General features: G+C 42.9%; 1 protein-coding gene across 4 annotated transcripts in view; it reads left to right on the top strand.

Annotated features, from left to right (window-relative positions):
• Nucleotides 1-24,908, top strand: part of LOC126485139 (uncharacterized) — a 504,509-nt gene that overhangs the window by 419,865 nt on the left and 59,736 nt on the right. For 3 of the 4 annotated variants that reach the window (XM_050108800.1, XM_050108799.1, XM_050108798.1), the window contains exons 8-15: nucleotides 4,257-4,744; nucleotides 16,189-16,306; nucleotides 16,405-16,446; nucleotides 17,206-17,616; nucleotides 21,765-21,885; nucleotides 23,417-23,526; nucleotides 24,033-24,236; nucleotides 24,320-24,537. In XM_050108800.1, the coding sequence (XP_049964757.1) occupies nucleotides 4,257-4,744; nucleotides 16,189-16,306; nucleotides 16,405-16,446; nucleotides 17,206-17,616; nucleotides 21,765-21,885; nucleotides 23,417-23,526; nucleotides 24,033-24,236; nucleotides 24,320-24,537 (1,712 nt within the window). The remainder of the gene's footprint in view (nucleotides 1-4,256; nucleotides 4,745-16,188; nucleotides 16,307-16,404; nucleotides 16,447-17,205; nucleotides 17,617-21,764; nucleotides 21,886-23,416; nucleotides 23,527-24,032; nucleotides 24,237-24,319; nucleotides 24,538-24,908) is intronic. The other variant, XM_050108802.1, reaches the window with a different exon arrangement.

The raw sequence follows: 24,908 nt of genomic DNA, 5'->3' as shown, positions 1-24,908 counted from the left end.
GGCTGAAACGGTAAGATGCCAGAAACTGGAGGAGCGCATCATCAGCAGCAGAAGAAGTCAGAAGTTTCCGCATCTGAGCCTTAAATGTGCGGACCAGTCGTTCAGCCTCACCGTTGTATTGTGGATGGGACGGCGGGGCCGTGACATGCATAACGCCGTGCCGAGCACAAAAATCCACAAATTCAGAAGAGGAAAATTGCGGACTATTATCAGTATCAAGAGTAGAGGGGAGGCCTTCCAAAGAAAAAATGCGGGCGAGAGCACTGGTGGTTGCCGCGGTGGTAGGCGACATGCAAGGGGCAATGAAAGGAAAGTTAGAGTAGGCGTCAATTACAAGGAGCCAAAAAGTACCTAAAAAGGGTCCCGCAAAGTCAGCATGAATGTGCTCCCAGGGCTTCTCAGGCGAAGTCCACGGTGACAAAGATGACTTCGGGGCAGCGGCCTGTGATGCAGAAGGGCCGCAGGCAGCGACCATGTGTGCTATTTCACAGTCGATGCCAGGCCAGTACACATGATGGCGCACCAGAGATTTTGTGCGAGACACACCCCAGTGCCCTTGGTGAAGGAGGCGCAAGACCGAAGCACGCAAAGACGCAGGTACCACAACACGCGGCGAAGCATTGTCAGTGGAGAGGAGGATAACACCAACCCTAGCCGTGAGGCAGTAGCACAAAGCATAATAGTTCCGCAACGGATCAGAAGTCTTAGCAGACGGGCTATCTGGCCAACCCTTCTGAATAAAGCGTAAAACCCGGGAGCGGGTAGGGTCAGAACCCGTAGCAGCCACCAGCCTGTCCCCAGTTATGGGGAACCCGTCCACAACCCGCTGCTCGGCAACATCCAGGTGGAAACACAAAAGTTCGTCCCTGTCGAATGCCTGATCAGGACCCATGGGAAGGCGAGACAGAGCATCAGCATTTGCATGTTGCGCCGTTGGCCAGAAATGAATCTCATAATTGAAACGATACAAGTAAAGAGCCCAACGCTGGAGGCGGTGTGCAGCCTTGTCGGGAAGTGACGTTGATGGATGAAACAAGGAAACAAGTGGTTTGTGATCCGTAACAAGATGAAATTTTGAGCTACAGAGAAAAACACCAAATTTATGACGAGCATAAATAATGGCCAAAGCTTCTTTCTCAATTTGAGAATACTTTTGTTGGGCATCCGTGAGCGTTTTGGAGGCATAAGCAATGGGTTGTTCCGAACTGTCAGAAAAAAGGTGAGCAAGGACTGCACTGACCCTGTATTTAGAGGCGTCTGCGGCAAGAACAAGATGTTGGCCAGGTCGATAAGTAGCCAGGCACGGGGCCTGTTTCAGCATAGTCTTCAATTTCTGGAAAGCCGCTTCGCATGACGCGGACCAATGAAAAGGCACGTTTTTATGCAACAGGCAATGCAACACCTGAGCCACCGAAGCTGCTGACGGTAAAATCTTGTGATAGTATGCTATTTTCCCCAAGAAGGCCTGCAGTTCCTTAACAGATGTAGGGCGAGGAAGGGCATTGATCGCAGCAACAGTTTGCTGAAGCGGACGAATACCATCCCGAGAGAGTTGAAACCCCAAGGACGTGATCGATGCCTGAAAAAATTGTAATTTCTGAAGATTACACTTAAGACCGGCAGTCTGTAAGACATGAAAAAGTGTGCGGAGGTTTTGAAGATGTTCTTCAGTGGTGGAGCCAGTGACAACAATGTTGTCCATGTAATTGATACACCCAGGGACAGGGAGCAGTAATTGTTCCAAGAATCGCTGAAAGAGAGCAGGGGCACTAGCAACCCCGAATGGCAAGCGTTGGTATTGATAGAGGCCGAAAGGCATGTTAAGGACCAGAAACTGCCAGGAAGCAACGTCGAGAGGAAGTTGATGATAATCTTCTGACAGGTCAATTTTAGAAAAATACTGGCCTGGTAAGTGTCGATGAGGCATTGAGCATTTACAGTGGCTTTGAAATCGCCACAGAGACAAATATCACCATTTGGCTTAGCAACGACAACGACAGGAGAGGACCACTCACTGGAAGTGACAGGAAGCAAACCCCTGACGTAGTGAGACAATCCAACTCCCGTTTTACCCGATCACGAAGGGCCACAGGAATGGGCCAAGCCCGAAAAAACTTAGGCCGAGCAGTGGGTTTGAGCGTTATATGAGCTTCAAAGTCGTTTGCAAGGCCTAACCCAGGAGAAAAAAAAGGACGAAAATGTCAACAAGGAATCCAGTTGAGCATTAGGAATAGCATCAGAGACAATATTGACAGTCATCTACGGAGAACCCAAAAACGCGAAAGGCATCGAAACCAAAAAGATTTTCTGCGTTGCTCTGGTCGACCACAAATATGGAAACAGTGCGAACGACGGATTTGTAAGATACCTCAGCATTAAACTGTCCCAAGAGAGAAATCTTCTGTTTATTGTACATCCGTAATTGCCGAGTAACAGGTGGCAGGAGTGGAGAACCCAAATGAAGATACGTCTGAGAATTAATTATAGTGGCAGCAGAACCGGTATCCACTTGCATGCAAACATCTCGACCAAGGATTTGGACAGTGAGGAATAACTTCCCTGAAAGGGAAGAAGTGCAATTGACAGACAACACAGAATCAGAATCAGCGTCATGTTCATGAACATCATGTATGCGGTCGGATTTGCAAACGGAAGACACATGACCTTTCTTTTTGCAATTGTGACACACAGCCCAACGTTGGGGACAATCCTCACGTGAATGTTTCGTAAAACACCGCGGACATGAAGGAAGTTGCCGGGGGTTTTGCTGCAGTTTCTTAGCGGGTTGTTTACGGCTAGGCCAAGGCTGCGCGTGGGAGCGCACTGCGGCCACGTCGGCCGGCGGGGATGCGCCGCACGCATCTTCAACAGCGCACAGAGGTCGTATTTCCCCGACATCACCCCACGCCTCTATTTGCGCCCCAGCGGTGCGAGAAATTTCAAAAGACTGCGCAATGGAGAGAACTTCATCTAGAGTCGGATTCGCCAACTGAAGGGCACGTTACCAAACTTCTTTGTCGGGTGCCGACCGGATAATAGCGTCCCATACCATGGAATCGGCATAGGAGTCTTTGTGAACGTCAGTAACAAATTGACACTTTCGACTGAGGCCGTGAAGTTCAGCAGCCCAAGTGCGATAGGATTGATGTGGCTGTTTTTGACAACGATAAAAGGCAACACGAGAGGCTACCACATGCGTTTGCTTTTGAAAATAGACAGAAATGAGCACATTTCAACAAAGGACAAAGACACAGGATCCTTCAAAGGAGCCAATTGTGACAACAACCGATACATTTGAGATGAAATCCAGGAAAGGAACAGAGACTTACATGGTTGTTCGTCCGTGACATGAAATGCCAAGAAGTGCTGTCGAAGACGTTTTTCATAATCAGACCAGTCTTCCGCCGTCTCGTCGTAAGGAGGAAAAGGAGGTATAGCCAATGACGAGAAATGCCCCGCATTTGACGCCGCGATAAAATCGCGAATCGCCGCTGTTAAAAGCATTTGCTGTTCAAGGACATTTTGCAATAGTTGCTCGACAGTAGCCATGGAACCCTGTGGGTCAACGGTGAAAAGGAAAAATCCACTACCTCGTCGCCAATTGTTATAACATCAAGTTTAACACATATATTTCAGAACGACACAACACATATAAGCCACAGAGTAAGTTGGCAAGCAAGACATGTGTACACGTTAGCATTCGAATGAGCACTGAGTCCCAGTCTAGCGGCCGCTGCTCGGCTGGCCGCTTAGCTGGCGCAGCTGCTGCATGGCTGGCAGACAGCGTCGCACGTAGAGGATGTGCGTAATTGCGCGGCGGGGCTTTGAATGATCGGGGAGTCACAACAGTTATCATGTGTTACATGTAAACATTCTAATGACAAATTCTATATCACATGTGTTACCTTTTGGATGATGAATAAAATAAATAAATAAATAATAACGCTCCCATTTCCTAAATCTCACCAGTCCTTTTCTTCACCCCTGTTCCTTTCCCTTCAACACTTCTACCAGAAGAACAAGCCATTGGCTATGAAAACTTACACATTTCCATATCTTTTATGTAGGTTTTCTCTTGTCACCATTTGGTGATTAGATTTTTAATATGTCCAATTATATAATACATGGGAATTGGTTATAACAATACTTTTCAGGAACTGTGTCAGGCACTGTTCTATTTAGCAATGTGATGAATGATGAGTGTTTATTTATCTGCCATCTACTACCTATCTCAGGCTTATCTTGTGTGTAAACAGCTGAACCAGAACCAGAACCTAGCAGTGAGCCAGAACCATCCACTGAGCCGGAACCAACAAGTGAACCAGAACCTTCGGCATCGAGCACAAAGCCTACATTATTTCTTCGGAAACCAAAGTTAGCAAACACAAAACCTCCTGGTCTCAGAAAATCAAACACTACAGCAGCTCCAGAACCAACCAGTGAACCAGCACCAAGCAGTGAACCAGAGCCCAGCAGTGAACCAGAGCCCAGCAGTGCGCCTGAACCCAGCAGTGCGCCTGAACCCAGCAGTGCACCTGAACCCAGCAGTGCACCTGAACCCAGCAGTGTGCCAGAACCAAGCAGTGAACCGGAACCAAGCAGTGAACCGGAACCAAGCAGTGAACCAGAACCCAGCAGTGAACTAAAGCCTACTGCTAAGCCAGCACCAAGCAGTGCATCCAATCTTTCTGATGTGTCACAGACAAGTACAACTCAGCAACCGTCCAGAAATGTTACCAATAAAGTGAGTGTTATTTGAAAATTTTAGTCATTACTAGAAAATACAGTAGCCAAAACACATTGAGTACATGAGGTACAGTTTGACAAAAAAATTGTACTGTTATATAGAACCTTGTTGGCATGCTAGAGAAGTTAATGGTTTGTGTGTTTGTGTGTGTGTGTGTGTGTGTGTGTGTGTGTGTGAGTGTGTGTGTGTGTGTGGGTGTGTGGCCTTTAATAAAATAGTACAGCATTACAGAAATCAGTAATTTCTGTGAAATAATTGTATTAAATACATTTTTTTAAATATTAGAACTACGTCCTAATCTATACTCTGCAAACTTCTGTGAAGTGCATGACGGAGGCCTATCCCGTTGTACCAATTGTTCATGCTATCTCCTACTCATGTATTTATCACAGGAAGAATTATTGCTTAAATGCCTCAGTGCTTACTTTAATTAGTCTAATCTTGTCTTTGCCATCTCTATGTGAGCAATATATTGGGGGTTGTAATACTCGTATATTCCTAGAGTTGTCACTTAAAGTTGATTATAGAAACTTTATAAGTTGCCCTTCTCTGGATGGTTAGCATCAGTGTTCAATCTTCCACCAGCTCAGTTCTTTCAACATCTTAGTGACACTCTCTCACGGTTCAAACAAACCTCTGACCATTTGTGCTATCCTTTTTCGTACCACTCAGTATCCCCTGTTAGCCCTGTTTGGTATACGTCCCACACACTTGAGCAATGTTGTAGGATGGGTTGCATGAGTGCTTTGTTTGCAGCCTCCTTTGTAGACTGATTGCATTTCCCTAGTATTCTACAGCTGAGCTGCAGTCCACCATCTACTTTACGAATGACTGAGACTATGTCTTAGCTCCATTTCATGTCCCCACAAACTGTTACATCCAGGTATTTGTATGAGTTGACCAATTCCAACTGTGACACATAAAATATTAAGGTTGTAGGATACAACATTTTTTTTTTTTTTTTTTTTTATGGTGCGCACGATTTTACATTTCTGAACATTTAAAGCAAGTTGCCAGTCTTTGCACCAATTTGAAATCTTATCAAGATCTGACTGGATATTTGTGCTATTTTTATTGGACAGTACTATAGAATAGATAACTGCATCACCTGTGGAAAGTCTGAGGTTACTATAAGTATTGTTCACAGGCTAACTTACGCAAAACATGAACAGCAAGGATCCCAATATAGTTCCCTTGGGCACACTTGAAGTTACTTCTACATCTGTTGATTACTTTCTATCCAAGATAACATGCTGCATACTTCCTTTCAAAAAATCCTCAATCCAGTTAAAAATTTTGCTGTTTACCCATACATTGCACTTTTGATAATAAGAGTAGGTACAATATTAAGCCAAGAGCTTTTCAGAAATTGAGAAATACTGCATCTGCCTGACTGCTTTCAGTGTGTCATGTGAAAAAAATATGATAGATAATACAACGTATTGTAATTAATTTTATTTTGGTTGACAAATGCTCAGCCTTTTACGTAAAGATCTAGAATTTTTCAAACTTCTTTCTCTGTGTATCAGTAAATTTTAGTCTTCAAATTTAGCCATTAACTATTTTATTGTGTGCTTTTCTCTTCTTTATGTCTTAAGGTGAAGTTGCAAGGGCACTTTCTGGTTTTTCAGACTGACATCCCTAGAACTTCACTTGACTTTTGCAAACAGTTCAAAGTCATACAGCATCTAGACTGGAAATAGTCATGACAGTGCATGTTCAAAGTTTGATTTTTTCACAAAATGTAAAATTCATACTGTTGTATTGTCATCATGTAACATCAAGCAGGGAATGCCCAACCTTGGCCTATGGCAAAAATGTATAAACAACTGGTGCAGGCAGACTTAAAAATTTCTCTCTTTGTGAAATACTCAGTTATTGAGATAATATACAAGGTCACTAGATACACCGTCACAGAAAATTTTACTTCAAAAGAAAGATGCACTTAACGCGATGAAGAGAGAGACTGAAAACATTATTTTATCAATTGCTTTTCTTGATTATAGCAGTATATACAGATTTTTTTTTAAATTGTCACTGAAATGCCCTTAAATTTGATCTGTCTTATACGTCAGTAGCATGTAACATCAATGGGACTGTTTTTCTTTTATTAATGTAAGAACAGATGTAACAAGAAAAAGGAAGATTAGGGTGTAATACCTTCATTAATTAGTTCATTAGAGATGAAACCTAAGCTTGGGTTAGACAAAAGTTTGGAAGGTAATCATCTGTTTCCTTTTTAAAGTAACAATTACAGCATTCTCTGTTAGTGATTTAGGGAAGAATGACTGGCTGGGGATTTTCAGCCCCCTTTACCTGAATGTCCCCCCTGCGGGTTCGGGGGTAAGAATAGGCCCGCGGTATTCCTGCCTGTCGTAAGAGGCGACTAAAAGGAGTCTCAAATGTTTTGGCCTTAATGTGATGGTCCCCCTTGGGGTTTGACCTCCATTTTTCAAAATTCTACAGAAGTACGAGCCTTTTGGGGAAGGACACCTTACATGGTGTACCACTGGTCCTAAGTGCACTAAGACCTTGGCACTCAGCATTGCACCGGCGTTGTCACCATACGCATTATTCCTCAAATTGGGCCTAAACGCCTGATGGGTTGTCCAAGTTACGCCCATAGTGCATCTCCATCTGCACCAGCGATCATGATGGACTTTCCATGGCACCAGAAATCCAGCACGGTAGCCAGCCCGTTGTGGTGGGGTCGTCATGTACCCTCTAGGTTGTAGCCCCCTGACAACACAGGGATCGTACTGCCGATACCTGAGCTGCACCCTCCCCGCGTTGGCCAAGGAGTAGATGCCCGTCTCCTTGGGGCATCAGGACTCCCGGCAATGGTCATCCTGCCAGGTGGCCCTTGCTGCGGCTGGGTGGCGCCCGTGGGGAGAGCCCCTGGTCGGAGTGGGTGGTATCGGGGCGGACGTTTCGCACATGAAACGTCAACACGTATCAGGTCGCTCTGCGGCCGAGTCTTCCAAAAGAAAAGGTACCGTTTCTAGTTCTGGTTCTCCTGCCCTTTCCCCCTTGGCCACTCCATGGGAGGAGGGACAGGCCCGCCGGCTTGGGGCGAAGTACTTCCCCCGCTATTTGGTCTGTTCTCGAACAGATGGGGGGACGTTCGCCACCTCCAAGCCCATGTTCTTTGTTCAGCGCATTGAGGACGTCTTCGGGGAAATCGAGGCTCTCAGCAAGATGCGATCAGGGTCCGTTCTTATCAAGACCACCTCTGCCACACAATCGGCGGCACTCCAGGCGTGCGACCGCCTAGGGGACATCCCAGTCTCCATTGTCCCACATCTGTCACTAAATAGGACGCAGGGGGTTATTTTTCATCGTGACCTCCTGCTACAATCTGATGAGGAGCTCAGGGCCAACCTGGACCGCCGCGGCGTGCATTTCGTCCGGCGAGTCCAGCGCGGCCCCAAAGACCGTCGCATCGACACCGGGGCCTTTATCCTCGCCTTCGAGGAGGACGTTCTCCCGGAGAAGGTCAAGGTGATGTGCTACCGGTGCGACGTGCGACCTTACGTCCCGCCTCCTATGCGCTGTTTTAGGTGTTTGCGCTTTGGGCACATGTCGTCCCGGTGTGAGGCTGAACCCCTTTGTGGCGACTGTGGACGTCCTCTTCGTGAGGAACATACTTGCACCCCACCACCTCGGTGCCCTAATTGTCCTGGCGTCCACTCGCCTAGGTCCCCAGACTGCCCCGCCTATCAGAAGGAGAAAAAGATACAAGAACTCAAAACTTTGGATTGGCTCTCTTATTCTGAGGCCAGGAAGAAGTATGACCGCCTTCATCCCGTGTCACTGGCCACTTCGTTTGCCTCAGTTGTGTCCACTCCTTCCGCTGTATCCTCACCTCTATCCTGTCCCCCCTCCGCCTCCTCTGCCCATCAGGGGGCTCTGCCTCCGCCTCCCAAATCCCTCCCTTCCAACTCCTCCTCCCCCGCGGCCCCCACCCCCCCTGCCCCAGGGGCCACCCTTCCTCCTCTTCCTCCCCCCACGCCACCTGAGAAGCGATCCTCTTCTCAGGCGTCCATCGGGGAAACGTTCCGGACCCCAGCTTCCGAGGTCCGGCGTTCCAAAACGGACCCCGCGCGTGAGGACCTTCTTCGGGTCCAGCCCACCATCCCTTCCAAGAAGGCCTCCAAGAAGAAATCTCTATCCCCCTCTCCACCCCGGCGCGTTTCATCTGACGCTTCATCCGTGAGTCGCTGCTCCCGGCCGTCCTCAGTTTCGCCGGGACGCTCTGCTGCCAGGCGTTCCGCCGGCCTTTTGTCGGCAAATGATGCGGCCCCTCCTACACCATCAGGGCAGCGGCCGCAGCTGGCGACGAGTCGATGGAACCGGATCCGCCTGCCGTCAGTTGTAGCGTTGTTGCCTCGCAACCTGGCCCTCCGCGGCCATCGAGGTGACCAGCTCTTCCCCATCTCGTTCCCCCAACTTTTTGACTAGCAATGGCGTTGTTTCATTGGAACATAAGAGGTATTCGATCTAATCGGGAGGAATTACAACTGCTCCTCCGCCTGCACTGTCCGCTCGTCCTTGGTCTCCAGGAAACCAAGTTGCGCCCGACTGACCGTATTGCCTTTTCCCACTATACCTCGGAGCGGTATGACCTCGCCCCTGTGGACGGTATCCCAGCTCATGGTGGGGTCATGTTGCTCGTTCGGGACGATGTCTATTACCATCCCATCCCATTGACCACCCCACTCCAAGCAATAGCTATCCGCATTACTCTTTCTGCTTTTACTTTTTCAGTTTGTACCGTCTACACTCCACCGTCATCTGCTGTTAGTCGGGCTGACATGATGCACCTGATCGATCAGCTTCCTCCGCCGTTCTTATTGTTTGGCGACTTCAATGCCCATCATCCCCTTTGGGGCTCTCCTGCATCCTGTCAAAGAGGCTCACTCTTGGCGGATGTCTTCAACCATCTCAATCTTGTCTGCCTCAATACCGACGCCCCGACTTTCCTCTCGGACTCTACTCATACCTCCTCCCACTTGGACCTCTCGATCTGTTCTACCACTCTTGCCTGTCGGTTCGAGTGGTATGTCCTTTCTGACACCTATTCGAGCGACCACTTCCCCTGTGTCGTTCGTCTCCTGCACCACACCCCATCCCCACGTCCTTCGCGCTGGAACATACTGAAAGCTGACTGGGGACTTTACTCCTCCCTGGCGACCTTTCCGGACCACGATTTTTCCAGCTGTGACAGTCAGGTCGAATACCTCACGGCTGTTATTATCCATGCTGCCGAACGTTCCATACCTCGTACTACTTCTTCTTCATGTCGCGTTTCCGTCCCCTGGTGGAACGAGGCTTGTAGGGACGCTATCCGTGCTCGACGACGTGCTTTACGCACCTTTCGCCGCCATCCTACGTTGGCGAATTGTATTGAATACAAACGACTCCGAGCGCAATGCCGTAGAGTCATCAAAGACAGCAAAAAAGCTTGCTGGGCCTCTTTCACGAGCTCCTTTACCAGTTTTACTCCCTCTTCCGTTGTTTGGGGTAGCCTGCGCCGGCTGTCGGGCATTAAGGCCCACTCCTCAGTACCTGGCCTGACCTCAGGTAATGAGGTCCTTGTTGATCCTGTGGCTGTCTCCAACGCCTTTGGCCGCTTTTTCGCAGAGGTTTCAAGCTCCGCCCATTACCATCCTGCCTTCCTTCCCAGGAAAGAGGCAGAAGAGGCTCGGCGACCTTCCTTCCACTCGCTGAATCTGGAAACTTACAATGCCCCCTTTACTATGCGGGAACTCGAACGTGCGCTTGCACTGTCCCGGTCCTCTGCTCCGGGGCCAGATGCCATTCACGTTCAGATGCTGGCACACCTTTCTCCGGCGGGCAAAAGCTTCCTTCTTCGTACCTACAATCGCGTCTGGACCGAAGGTCAGGTCCCCATGCGTTGGCGTGACGCCGTTGTTGTTCCTATACCCAAACCCGGGAAGGATAGACACCTTCCTTCTAGTTACCGCCCCATTTCTCTTACAAGCTGTGTCTGTAAGGTGATGGAGCGCATGGTCAATGCTCGGTTAGTTTGGATTCTTGAATCTCGACGACTACTTACTAATGTCCAATGCGGCTTTCGTCGCCGCCGCTCCGCTGTTGACCACCTTGTGACCTTGTCGACATTCATCATGAACAACTTTTTGCGAAGGCGCCAAACGGTAGCCGTGTTCTTCGACTTGGAGAAGGCTTATGATACCTGTTGGAGAGGAGGTATCCTCCGCACTATGCACCAGTGGGGCCTACGCGGTCGTCTGCCCCTTTTTATTGATTCCTTTTTAACGGATCGAAAGTTTAGGGTACGTGTGGGTTCCGTATTGTCCGACGTCTTCCTCCAGGAGAACGGAGTGCCTCAGGGCTCCGTCTTGAGCGTAGCCCTTTTTGCCATCGCGATCAATCCAATTATGGATTGCATTCCACCTAATGTCTCAGGCTCTCTCTTTGTCGATGACTTCGCGATCTACTGCAGTGCCCAGAGAACATGCCTCCTGGAGCGCTGCCTCCAGCGTTGTCTAGACAGCCTCTACTCATGGAGCGTGGCAAATGGCTTCCGGTTCTCTGAAGAGAAGACGGTTTGTATCAACTTTTGGCGATATAAAGCGTTCCTTCCGCCATCCTTACATCTCGGTCCCGTTGTTCTCCCATTCGTGGACTCAACTAAGTTTCTAGGGCTCACGTTGGACCGGAAACTGTGTTGGTCTCCACATGTCTCTTATTTGGCGGCCCGTTGTACACGTTCCCTTAATGTCCTCAGAGTTCTTAGCGGTTCATCTTGGGGAGCGGATCGCACTGTCCTGCTTCGCTTGTATCGGTCCATAGTCTGATCGAAGCTGGATTATGGGAGCTTCGTCTACTCGTCCGCTCGGCCATCCCTCTTACGCCGGCTCAACTCCATCCACCATCGGGGGATACGTCTTGCGACCGGAGCCTTCTACACTAGTCCTGTCGAGAGTCTTTATGCTGACGCTGCCGAGTTACCATTGACCTACCGGCGCGACATACTGCTGTGTCGGTATGCCTGCCGGCTGTTGTCTATGCCCGAACACCCCTCTTACAAGTCCTTCTTCGCCGATTCTCTCGACCGTCAGTACGGGTTGTATGTGTCTGCCCTGCTGCCCCCCGGAGTCCGCTTCCATCGCCTGCTTCGACAATTGGATTTTGCCCTCCCTACCACTTTCAGAGAGGGTGAGAGCCCGACACCACCTTGGCTCCAGGCTCCGGTTCGTATTTATCTCGACCTCAGCTCACTCCCGAAGGAGGGAACTCCAGCTGCAGTGTATTGCTCACGGTTTGTCGAACTTCGTGCTCGACTTGCTGGTCACACCTTTATTTACACCGATGGCTCCAAAACTGACGATGGTGTCGGCTGTGCCTTTGTCGTCGGGACCGCCACCTTTAAATACCGGCTCCTTGACCAATGTTCCAGCTTTATGGCCGAGCTTTTTGCTCTCCATCAGGCCATTCAGTATGCCCGCCGCCACCGCCATTCATCGTATGTACTTTGCACTGACTCCCTCAGTGCTCTTCAGAGCCTTGGGGCTCCCTATCCGGTCCATCCCTTGATTCAACGAATACAGCAGTCCCTCCATTCTTTCGCTGATAATGGCGGTTCTGTCAGCTTTCTGTGGGTCCCCGGACATGTAGGAGTGCCTGGGAATGAGGCTGCGGATGCTGCAGCCAAGGCTGCAGTCCTCCAGCCTCGGCCAGCCTCCCATTGTGTCCCGTCATCTGACGTTTGTGGGGATGTATGTAAGAGGCTTGTGTCCTTGTGGTGGGATGCTTGGTCATCCCTCCAAGGAAACAAGCTCCAGGCAGTAAAACCGCTCCCAACTGCTTGGACAACTTCCTCCCGACCATCTCGGCGCGAGGAGGTCCTTCTGACCAGGTTGCGGATTGGGCATTGCCGGTTTAGCCACCGCTACCTGCTCTCTGGTGACCCAGCCCCGCAGTGCCCTTGTGGTCAGGCATTAACGGTGCGCCATGTTTTATTGTCGTGTCCCCGTTTTAGTCAATTTCGTGTTGTCCTGTCCCTGCCATCTACCTTACCGGATGTTTTAGCTGATGACGCTCGAGCAGCTGCTCGTCTTCTGCGTTTTATAACTTTAACTGGCTTGGCCAAAGACATTTAACCTTTTTACTTATTTCATCTGCATCTTTGTCAGGTCCTTTTGATGTCCCCCCATCCCCTTGAGTTTTAGCAGGTTCCTTGTGCTCTAACACCAGTGACTGGGCGCTAATGACCTCAGCAGTTGAGCGCCCTTAAACCCTACCAAAAAAAAAAAAAAAAAATTTACCTGAATGTAATTCTAGCAATTTAACTACTGTACCACCTCACTTGGTGCACACTGATGCAGTCTTGTCACTGTTTATATTCACAGGTATCAGGTGATTTTTCGTTGCAATCAGCATTGCAGCTGGTTGAGTATTTAGAGGTTCCTGTGTTTTTCTCCATGTAAAACACTAATCTTCTTTTACTATTGCTTTCATTGTGACAACACTATTATTACTTAATGAACTGTAAGGATGTTCAGGAACTTCTTTGCTTGCTGATAGAATGTATCTCTGAGATTATGAAATTCACCAGACATTAAATGTAAGGACTGAATCCAAACTTTTTATTTAGAATCATATTAAATTTTACCATTCTGAGAAGGCAAGATTTTTTAATTTAATCCATAATGGACTGCACCTTTGAGGGGTGTGACTGACAAGTTTCCAACATCTGTCATTAACTTATTAAATGCTCTACATGTTTCAGTCTTCACACTATAATCATCATTATGTGGGAAATTATTTAAGTTAGCCTTTTGTGCTTTGTGAAATGTGCACTGTCCCTTTTAAACTAGTAAGGAACATCTTACACTGATCTTTATACCAGCAAATTCTGTAATTCACTCTTCTTTCTCAGCATGGCAAACATTGGTGTTTTTCCTGGGAAGCATCAACTTAGAAGTAAAAATTAAATTACCTCTCAATTTGTATATTATGTAATTCAACAGACATAATTGTCAGTGCCACTGATAAAACACTTAAAAACAACATGCCTGACATTCAGAACAATATTTCCTTCTTCAGAGTGAAAGGCGGGGTGTAGTGGGAGGTTGAGAAAGTCGGGCAGGAGCAGGACCTCACATGGAGAGGAACCTACTTCTTTTTTTTATTTTTATTTATTTTTTATTTTTAGAAAGGCAGATGATGGGACACGTGTAAGGGAATGTAATTGGTTGAAGGTAGCACACTACATACTAATGTACTATCTTACTTTCAAAGATGATTGAAGAAACAGAGTGAGAAGTAAAAGAGGGAAGCAAAAATAAAAAAAGTGGAATAATGCAGTTAAAAAAAGGAGAAAGAGGAAAAGAGAGAGGAGATGTTTGCATGTATGTATGGAAGGATAGCTAGCTTGTTGGATATCCATCCATATAGCAATTAGTATACAACTTGAGTAGTTTCTCATGTTGAGTGCTTGTGGGTGGGTCTGTAAAGCAAATGCTACAATGGGAACTGTTGTAGGTGAAGAGTGTTGGGACATAGTTTGACAAGGGTGTTGTGCAAATTAGGAGAGTGACAGCCAGCAAACAGTGGATGGTGTGGGAAGCATATCTGGGAGAGACCATCTCATTTCAGTGCTCAAATTCAGAAAGGGTGATGTATTGGGGCATTAAAAAGTCTAGATGGTACTGGATGATGAGTAGGATGCTTATGACACTTTTGAAAGAGGAGCAATATTGGGTGGAGAGAGGGAGAAGGAGACTGATTGAGAGATGACTAAGCATTGAAGAATTTGTTGTTAGAACAGATAAATTTACCATAAATACTTAGACTGTAGGAAAGGAAATGTTGACATGGAAGTGATGGCAGCTGTTGAAGTGGAGATACTGTTCTTTCTGGTTGGTTTGATGTGGACTCATATTCGAATTTCATCCTCAGTGATGTTGAGGTCAACAACCATGAAAGTAGCTCTGTTTTTGGAGAAGGGTCAGGTGAATTTGCTTTAGGCAAAGAAGTTAATGTGGTTTGAGGCACAAAAGTGTTACTTTTCACTGAGAGCTCAGAACTCAAGGATACATAATTAATCCCCTCCCCCATTTTTGTTTTGTTTGTCTGGTCCTCACAGGTGAAGCAGTTGTTGGTAAGGATGAAATTTCCTATTGTGACAATAAACAAAAGTGCTAAAGGACTTAAGAGGTCATGTTGATGTGGGATGTAGGTGTAAAGGAAGATCACATTGGTGCTGAGATAGAAGTTTTCAAAGGAGTGAAAATGGATTTGAGATGTTCTAGGAAGGGGTTGGTGTCTTTTATGTAATGTGGGAGACACTTTCTTTTCAGCTAGAGGTGTTTGGTTGGAGGTTTGAAGACTACTGCTACAATGGTATTACTAGGGAGGTTGTGTTTCTGGTAGAAAATGGGGGTGCATCTGTCAGGAAGGTAGCTGTGAGCCATCATGAAGGCCCTGGAGTTCTTAACAGCCTTTGTTTCTCTGTCTGGAAGGAAAGAGTGGGGTCATTATGACATGCTTTTGCTTGTTACAGTGTGTAAGAGCAGACAAAGTCCCACTGCTGCATTCTGTCATGGTCAGATATCACAACAGTGGAGCCTTTATTCAGATAAAGGATGCTGATGTCAGTCTTCTTTCAGAAGACACAGGGTATGCCCTTTCCTACATCTTTGTCTCCCTCCTCATTATAGGTGCATCCTTCTCGATCTAGAGTGTGAGTGACCTACCCTCTGCCACTTTTCAACCTTCTCTCTTTAATTCCAGGAGTGGTAATGAATTGTTGCAAACATTAGGAGTATTATTAACCAATTTATCTATCAGCTGTACTGGGAGTTGTGTCTATTGAAGGTAAATGATGGCCAGTCTTTCTGCCTCTTAGTGATTTAACAGCTCCCTCATTTCTTAACTGAATTTATATGATTTAGTCAGTTAACATTAAAAATAGTTTGTTGGGAATGTGGTGTAAAGATGCATTTCAACTGGAAGAAGTAAAATTACCTGACAATATGTGCTGATTTAAAAATACATTTGAATCCAGAGCTTTCAGAATTTTCAAAACGAATTCTTTAGAAGGTTAAGGAAGGTACAGGAAATGAAAAGAGTAAAAGCCTTAGTGCTGAAGGGAAGGGAGAATCTTAGCACACACAAATTAACTGCAAAGCAACAGTAACTGTGGAATAGCATTAAGGATATTAAACTCTAAATCAAATATTATTGGATGCTGTGTTCAGTTAACTACTCTAAAAATAAATTTAAATCAAGCCATAATATTTATGAGTGCATATGGCAATTTAAATTCAGCATGACACTCACAGATATACCACATTTGTTTATGTTTGGTTACTTTTCGTTCACAAGTAATGTAAACAATTATATTATTAAGGAATTCATTACTACTTTTTGTTCTAATTGATTTTCTTTAGGTGGTGTCATCAAGAGAAACAAAACTGGAAGAAATTCCTGAATCAAGTACTGTCCCAAGTGACCAAGGAATATCTGTCCAGAAGACAAGTGTATCTTATCGAGTCAGTGCCAGAAGAGGTACATGATACAGTAATCACTATTAATTATATCCCTTAAATAGAATATGCAAGACTTATTAAATGTTTTTGTATGTTTATTTTTTCCTTCCTTTTCAGGTCGCCGGAAGAGAGAAACACCAAATGTAGAACAGTCTCCAGGTAAAATGCACAATCCTCCCTACAGTGTAATAATTTTCCATTTCAGGATAAATTTCTGTAGCAAAGAAATAAAGGCCATTTTCTGTGTGTTAATTTCAACTTACGTCTGTAATCCATTGGTGTATAATATTATTGATCTAAACTTGCTGCAAAATAATATATAAAATAGCTCTGGTCTTGGATTTCTTCAGAGCAGCAAAGTTAAGGTAGGGAACACAAAAAATACACTAAAAGTTCAGATTCCAGTTTGCTTTTGGAATTTCTCCTTTATTTTATGTGACTGAACATAGTTTTGATTATGTGGTCTCAGCATCCTATGTTCATAGTTTATTAAAACATTTTATGGAAACTATGGCACATTGCTCTCTTTTGAAAACTTATTTTTTAAGCACTTTGATTTTTTTCATGTGTCTTTTATTGCAGTAATCTTAACATTAAATTTAAATTTTGTCTGACCAAAATTCGTGAATTACTCTTAAAGCATGCCATATGTGTGCAACAGTAATTAATTTTTCTAAGCAAAACTTCGGTATTTACAAATCTTGCTGTAACTTTCCTGTGATACAGAAATAGAATCTGTCAACCAGTTATACACAGTCAAATATGTAAATATTGTTCTACTGATAGATCTTCTGTTCCTGTAGTATTTCGTTGTTGATCTTGAACCATAAAACACTGCTTTCAAGCTTGTACTGTAAGGGCTAAAGGTGGTTGGTGTTTTCTGTATATCTCTGCACTGCACAATTTCTCTTTCATTAGGCAAGACTTCTGTGCAAGGACAACAGTCTGCCTCTCAAGAATCAAGGCCAGGAACATCACAAGGTCCTATTCAAGCTACAAAGCCTGCTTTCCTGCTTAGACCAAAGCTTGGATTAAATGCTTCAGCCCATCCTGAACCTAGTTCTGAACCAGAACCCAAATCTGAGCCTGAACCTGGTTCTGAGCCAGAACCTAGCTCTGAACCAGAACCTAGCTCTGAACCAGAACCTAAATCTGAACCTGAACCCAGTTCTGAACCTGAACCCAGTTCTGAACCAGAACCCAAATCTGAACCCGAGCCAGCTTCAGAGCCTGAGCCATCATCTGGGACTGGATCCAAAGCAAAGCCCAAGCTTGTGCCTACAAGCAGTGGGAAGCCTTTTTCTGCACAGGCTGTGCCACAGCCTCAAGGTAATAGATTATGTAGTAAACTCTAACTTAAAGTAGAAAACTCTAACTTAAAAACAACTGCTTTGAGTTTTCCCCCTTGAAGGCAACCTTATTGTATACAGCATACAACAGTTAAAACATTTACTTGTAATTCAGCATGTTAAAATATTATTCACCTTGGTAATAGAAAATGCATATTGCACGAAATCTTCTGGTCTTGGGATCTCTTGACATTTGTACACATCAAAATATAAGACTGATTCTTATGCCATAGTGACACTAAATATTTGTTTGGAGGTAATAACAGAACATTTTGATAAATGTGTTGAAACAAAGAATAAGCAAAAACACTCCTGACAAATTTTACTCCTGTGTACTTTATATTTAATTATCAAATAATACAGAGAAGGGGCGACTATCTGTATCCGTCACTTAGTGAAACATCTTGTACACATATGCCAAGCATGTACAGAGTTATGCAGGATGATAATGTGCAGCTTGTATCACAAATATTGTTAAATGAAGCTAAGTAAGACATTTATAATGGAAGGAAACATTTCACGTGGGAAAAATTATATATAAAAACAAAGATGAGGTGACTTACCGAACAAAAGCGTTGGCAGGTCGATAGACACACAAACAAACACAAACATACACACAAAATTCAAGCTTTCGCAACAAACTGTTGCCTCATCAGGAAAGAGGGAAGGAGAGGGGAAGACGAAAGGAAGTGGGTTTTAAGGGAGAGGGTAAGGAGTCATTCCAATCCCGGGAGCCCGGGATTGGAATGACTCCTTACCCTCTCCCTTAAAACCCACTTCCTTTCGTCTTCCCCTCTCCTTCCCTCTTTCCTGATGAGGCAACAGTTTGTTGCGAAAGCTTGAATTTTGTGTGTATGTTTGTGTTTGTTTGTGTGTCTATCGACCTGCCAGCGCTTTTGTTCGGTAAGTCACCTCATCTTTGTTTTTATATATAAGTAAGACATTTATTAGAAGTGAAAATACATTAAAGTTATATGTACAAATATTTTGCATCAATATACATCAGACAGATGCTGTATGGCAGTTATTCTTGCAATTCATTTTTTGGGTGTACATGTTGTGTTCCTGATAATAATCTGTGTCAATAATAACTTAATAGTCTTAGACATGATCATTTTTTGTACATGCATTTACAATGATATCTTGCCAAACGTATAATGGATACACACACCACATTGCACATTGTATACTGTTATATAAAACCTATAATATATTGCAGTACATAAAAGGAGAACTATCAATAATGCAGATCGTAAATCCTTGAGTAAGTATAAACATATTTCAGTTAACAACTATTTCAACCTGCCCTTAAAAAGATTGCCATGGAGTTACTTTATATTATTTAGCAATCTACTATAAAACTGCCCTATAGCTCCAAGTGGACTGTGATCTGTAGCTTGTTTATTATTCAGTATCGTATGATAATCACAACTAGTTCATGCATTGTAATTATGAATGCTTCTGTTCATTACACTTATTTCATCATTCTCTTTTGTAAACACTACAGTGTTAAGAACATCCAGTGAACACACAGTTAGTTAATTGTAATTTTTGAAGCAGTCACTACAGAACTGGCACCTGCTTATATAAGCAGCTATCCTAACTGCTCTCTTTTGAAGCCTGAATATGCTATCCACTTAGGCTGTGGATGTGCCACACCAAATTTCAGCACCATATTGCAAATACGGATTAAAAAACATACTTGTTTAAGACCAGGAGGAGGTATATTTTAGAGGTATTATAGTGAGTAAATATTGCAGGTAACCTTTTTACAGATGTGGCTAATATGCTATGTCCATAGAGGATGTTCATCAATCACATTGCCTAAAAACTTAGTTTCTCAGATATTTCAACTGTAGACTGGGATTCAGTATGACATTTAGTTCAAAGTTTTCTCCATTGCTTTGGAATGCTAACTGCTCACTAGAACCACAGCTAACCATCAGTTATTAATACATACAAGAAACAAAAATGCCTACGAATACTTCTCCGGGGGACTCCACAGCTGAGAGTTTTGTATACTGATTTTACTGTTAACAGCTTACTTTCATTCTTATAATACAGTTCTGTACACTGTCTTCTGTTTCAGAGATAAGAACTTAAAATCGTTTGTGCTGGTCCCCTGATACCACAAGTTTGTAACTTGGATAATATTACTGCATGATTCCCAGAATCAAAGACCTTAGAAAAATCTAAAAATGTTCCAATGACTTTTTTTCCTTTATGTAGTCTGTTTAGCAGTGCATGGGAAAAAATTTATTCTGCTTTATTGTGGACCTTCCTTTTCAGAAATTGTGCTGCAAGTTGTTTAATAAGTTTTGTTTACAGGAGAAAGATACCACTCTTTCAAGTGATGTACCAAGTGTTGAAGTCTATGAAATTGGCCTTCGATTCTTTACCTCAGTGGTTGCTCCCTTTTTATTCACTGACCACATCTCAGTAAATTTTAAAAGCCTCTTGGGCAGTTGAACTGTTTATTAAATGTGTTATTGCTTTTATTAATTCATTTTTGCATTCTTTAAGTGGTGTAGATGATATGGCATCCCAGTGAGTGGATGTTTTTATTTTGAGTTTTGAGATTATTTTCATGACTTCATATTCCGTCATACTTGTTAGGTACAATGAATTACTCATTTTAACTGAGTTTAATTGTAATGTTGGTTCATCAGTTTCTTCTATTCATGCATTACTGAAATGTTTTATGAAAGCCTCAAATACTATCATGGGCTTCCTCAGCAGCATTCCGTTTTTCTTTTAGTGCTTTGTTACTGCAGCCTGAATACTCTTTGCTTTCACATTCTCACTACAGTCAAGACTGTCTTACTGACAGTACTGAATTCACTTCTCTTTTCAGCTAATAGTTTGTGTTTAGAGTCTTCAGGGACTTCCTATACATATTTTTGCTGCTTTTGTACTTTGTTAGGAAGTATTGCAATTATGTATCTCTGAACAGCACACATGAGTCATCCATATTTTCCTTTAATTTGTCAGTTTTGGGAGGAATTTTAAGATTCTTTGTGTAATCTGATTTCCTTAATTTTTTTACTACTGGACATGCCCACTTAAAATGTGGTTATATGTTTCATAGAGATGGCCCCACTTTTCATTAATATCATCAGTTTTGTATATCTTCTGCTGGTTTCTCTGTGAAAGGTTCTCCTTAAGTTTGTCATGGTCATTTTTTTTTTTATAAGAGAATAAGTCACTGTGCAGTAGCAATATAAAAGTCAGAATACCGAAGTAATTTACATTATAGCTTAAATAGTCAATGTTCACATCTACTATTATTATAACCTGTTTTTTGAAACTTCCTGGCAGATTAAAACTGTGTGTCCGACCGAGACTCGAACTCGGGACCTTTGCCTTTCGCGGGCAAGTGCTCTACCATCTGAGCTACCGAAGCACGACTCACGCCCGGTACTCACAGCTTTACTTCTGCCAGTATCTCGTCTCCTACCTTCCAAACGAGGTAGGAGACGAGATACTGGCAGAAGTAAAGCTGTGAGTACCGGGCGTGAGTCGTGCTTCGGTAGCTCAGATGGTAGAGCACTTGCCCGCGAAAGGCAAAGGTCCTGAGTTCGAGTCTCGGTCGGACATACAGTTTTAATCTGCCAGGAAGTTTCATATCAGCGCACACTCCGCTGCAGAGTGAAAATCTCATTCTATAACCTGTTTTTTGTTTGTCGATAGTTCATCCAGGAATTCTTCTAAATTGCAGAAGAATTACTCTACATCACCAATCAGTGTTTTTACACTCAACATTTCTTACATAAATGTGTTAAGGGGCATGGATATGAAACATATATTACTCTCCTTTACTCTAAATGCCTAAGAGTTCACCTTACTTTGTTCTCTTAAATTTCCACTTGTGCTTATCAATGAGGTTTAAAACCTCCACAGCACATACTATTTACATTTAAAAATATTTTTGCTGAAATCTTCTGTCTTTTAATTTTTTGCTACAATGTAAGCTTTGAGGTCAGAGATTTTTTCTGCGGTTGAACTAATGGGAGAAAAATTAAAAGAAACCTAAGCTAATTATATCTAGCACATTAATCAAGTAAACTTTGAACTTGAAGATCTTAATCTGAAATGACATAATTATCTGAACAGGTTTCTTCGTTATAGGTGGAGCACTTCATATCTACGCTCCTCGTCATGACTTTAATGCCATGGATTGCACTGACATTGTGATTGGTTCTGCTCGGGGAAGTAGACATCGTATAATGGACTACTACACACGAGACAGGTATGTGTACGCTATTTCATGGTGCATCATAGAATCTGTAAAATTCTTTTACTCATAATTCATTGCTCCTAGCAGATTACTTTTAAAATGCAAAAATAACATTTATCTTGGACTGTATTTGTAGCTCCTGAGATAACTTCTCTATTTATTAACTGAGCAATGCATGGCAGGTGTGTTATTGCAAATATCATGTACTGTTCTTCAAAACTAAAACAAGAAAGATGTGAAGTTAAAGTGACTTGTAGGCAAAAGGCAGTAAATGTACTAAAACTGAAATATAGATTAAAAGTATTCCTTATTAGTCACTCCTCGCTTAAACTGACTATCTCTGGATTCTTATTTTACTTGTTAATTTTAATGTTCTAATTAAAGTAAATTGTCATGTTTAAATAGTCACCTCACTCCCCACCAGTGGTTATGTTTCATGAACTTACTCTTGTGCTATTGCTATACAGAGTAATGAAAAGCAGCAGCTGAATGGGATACTGAAAGAAATTGGAAAACAGCAAATTTACAGTGTATCTGCTAATGGAAGCTATCCATTTATGGTTATGTTAAATGTAAAAAGAAAAACTCAATGCATAATTAGCAGAATGTCAGTAATGCTAATTTGTATTAACAGCACATCACACTCAGTTTTTTAAAATTGTATAATATGATTCTTATTCTTTGTTTCGGTGTTTGCTCTGAAGTTCAGGTCTGTTCAGTTATCATCGTGGTTGTGTATGGTATAGTTTAGTTCACATCTTTCATTAATATGCTTGTGTCAACAGATAGCTTTATTAATGTAGATTAAGAATATGAGGGTAATCATGGGGCTCCATATTTTATATACCCCATTCTGAGTTTAATTTTATTCCTGTGATACAGCTCTTCAGTGTAATTCTCCGATTCCATTTTTTATATTGATGAAATGAAATATAGTTTATTTTTGACTACATGATTTTACAAAAATCAATTTAACTATAAAGCACAAAGGACTGCAGCCTTTAACTGGCACATAGTAATGATTTTTTTTAGGATAGCTGTTGCTTAGAGTTTTAAATTGTCTGAAACACCCAAATGTTCATGAATTAAATTTGACGCATTGCCTAAATAAATAGAAAGAACACACAATTCTTGTGTGCTGGGTCAGATCACCTAATTCCTTCTAATATTTCTTGTATTTATAACATAAATGACAAAAACTCTAGAAGTAGGGTTTTTTAATTTAGTAATGTTTGCATCTTAGAGTAATAAGATAGAATGCACTGTGGAATACGTAAATAGTGTGCGAATGACACAATGTCAGTATGAGGACCTATAAAAGGAATGTCCATTTACTATATTTCCTATTTCTCGTATAACATTCAAACTATGATGCTTGCACAAATATTAGGTTTGGTGTCTTTCCCACAAAGGTTGTTGCATAGCAATCATCACTTCAGTAATTATGGACACCCGGCAAGCCACGGACGTGTAATAGCTCTATATTTGAATTTTCTGTGTGTGATTTATGTACTACAATGTAAAAGATGATTGTATCTTCCAGGTCCACTCCAAAAGTTGATAAGTTCTGGGGAGGAAATGATGATTTGACTGCAGCAATGGGTTTTGAAAAAGATGGAGTTACAACAATATTGTTTAGGAAGAAACTGAAAGGTACTTGAATCATTTAATTATAGAGCAACTAATCAGTCAGAAGATGAGCTGCTATCTTGAGAAAGTGGTTGTCTATTAAATCATCGGCAAGACTGAGAGATAATTCATCTATAAAGTAAATCAAACGCAACAATGTTTTTAAAAGGTCAAAACTAGTGGTTTATAATAAATGTCAGATTCTGATATCCTTCATCAGGAATGTGAGGAGGATAGTAGTAAGAAGTTTTGGTAAATAGTTGTTGAACTGCATCTGATAATTATGTTATACAGAAATAAAATGTCCAAAACAGTAAATGCCATTGGCTGTATCACATATAGGCCCAAGTAATGGAAATGTGAAAAGTGAAAAACACAGTAATAGTGTTTCAGTCATTTTGTTTATTATACTATGATGAAAACATACATATGTGGCTTTAACTAAAATTGTAATTAATAAGGTACTGTTTTAGACAAAAGTAAAAGTTTCTAGGTGTACTATTTTATTAAATGTACAATCTTTTACACAGCTGTGGAGCCTACTGATCACACAATTGAGGAGGACTTAATGCATGTTATCTGGGCTAAAGGACAAGAGCCAAACAGATACATACACAATCCCAAATCAGGCTTAGAGAAGGATAAAGCGTCAGTGAAAGACTTTTATCGTCAGGATGAGTTGAAGTATCACGGTCATGGCTCACAAAGAGGACAGACGACACTCAACTTCTATGGTAATACTATCACCAACAATTTAATTTCATGCTAAGCAAAGTGTGTAATACCTCAGTATTTTGTTTGCCAACTTTTTCTACAGAAGAAGCAGAGCGTGAGCAGAAAACTGCAGCCACTGCTGATGCCAGCATCTGTGGTGGTCACTGGCGAACTCCTCGTGGATGTGATCCTGAGAAGGGCCAGTGCGAGTATTATGCCCGGTGGGAACATCACAACAAAAAGGATGAGCTTCGATTTACAATACATACAAAGCACACTGACACATGGACAGGAATTGGCTTCTCAAATGATACAAGAATGGTAAATAAATACAAGTATAAAGTACAACACCTGCCAAATATCTGTTGTAGTGAGATGTTTACGTCATAAGTTTCCCTCCTGAGTATTGGCTCACATATAAAGTCGTAGAGAGCAGTTAAAATGTTAGTTAAAGTCGTCATTGTAATATGTCTACTGCATACTGCTGTAAATGGGATCTCATAACATGTAGCATTTCGTTTGAAACTCCACACTAGGAGTTACTATAGTTTTTTGAGATTTTCAATGTGAATAATGACATTCATCTGCTACCATAATGAAGTAGTCAGCGTGATTCACTTATGCCAGGTAAAATGAACTTTGACGTCTTTATGTGAAATGTACATTGGTGGTAGTAGATTGTTATGCAGTCA

This window comes from Schistocerca serialis, chromosome 6, assembly GCF_023864345.2.
Source record: "Schistocerca serialis cubense isolate TAMUIC-IGC-003099 chromosome 6, iqSchSeri2.2, whole genome shotgun sequence".
Taxonomy (NCBI): domain Eukaryota; kingdom Metazoa; phylum Arthropoda; class Insecta; order Orthoptera; family Acrididae; genus Schistocerca; species Schistocerca serialis.
Note: the sequence above shows the minus strand (reverse complement) of the source record. Positions and strands in the feature narration are given on the sequence as shown.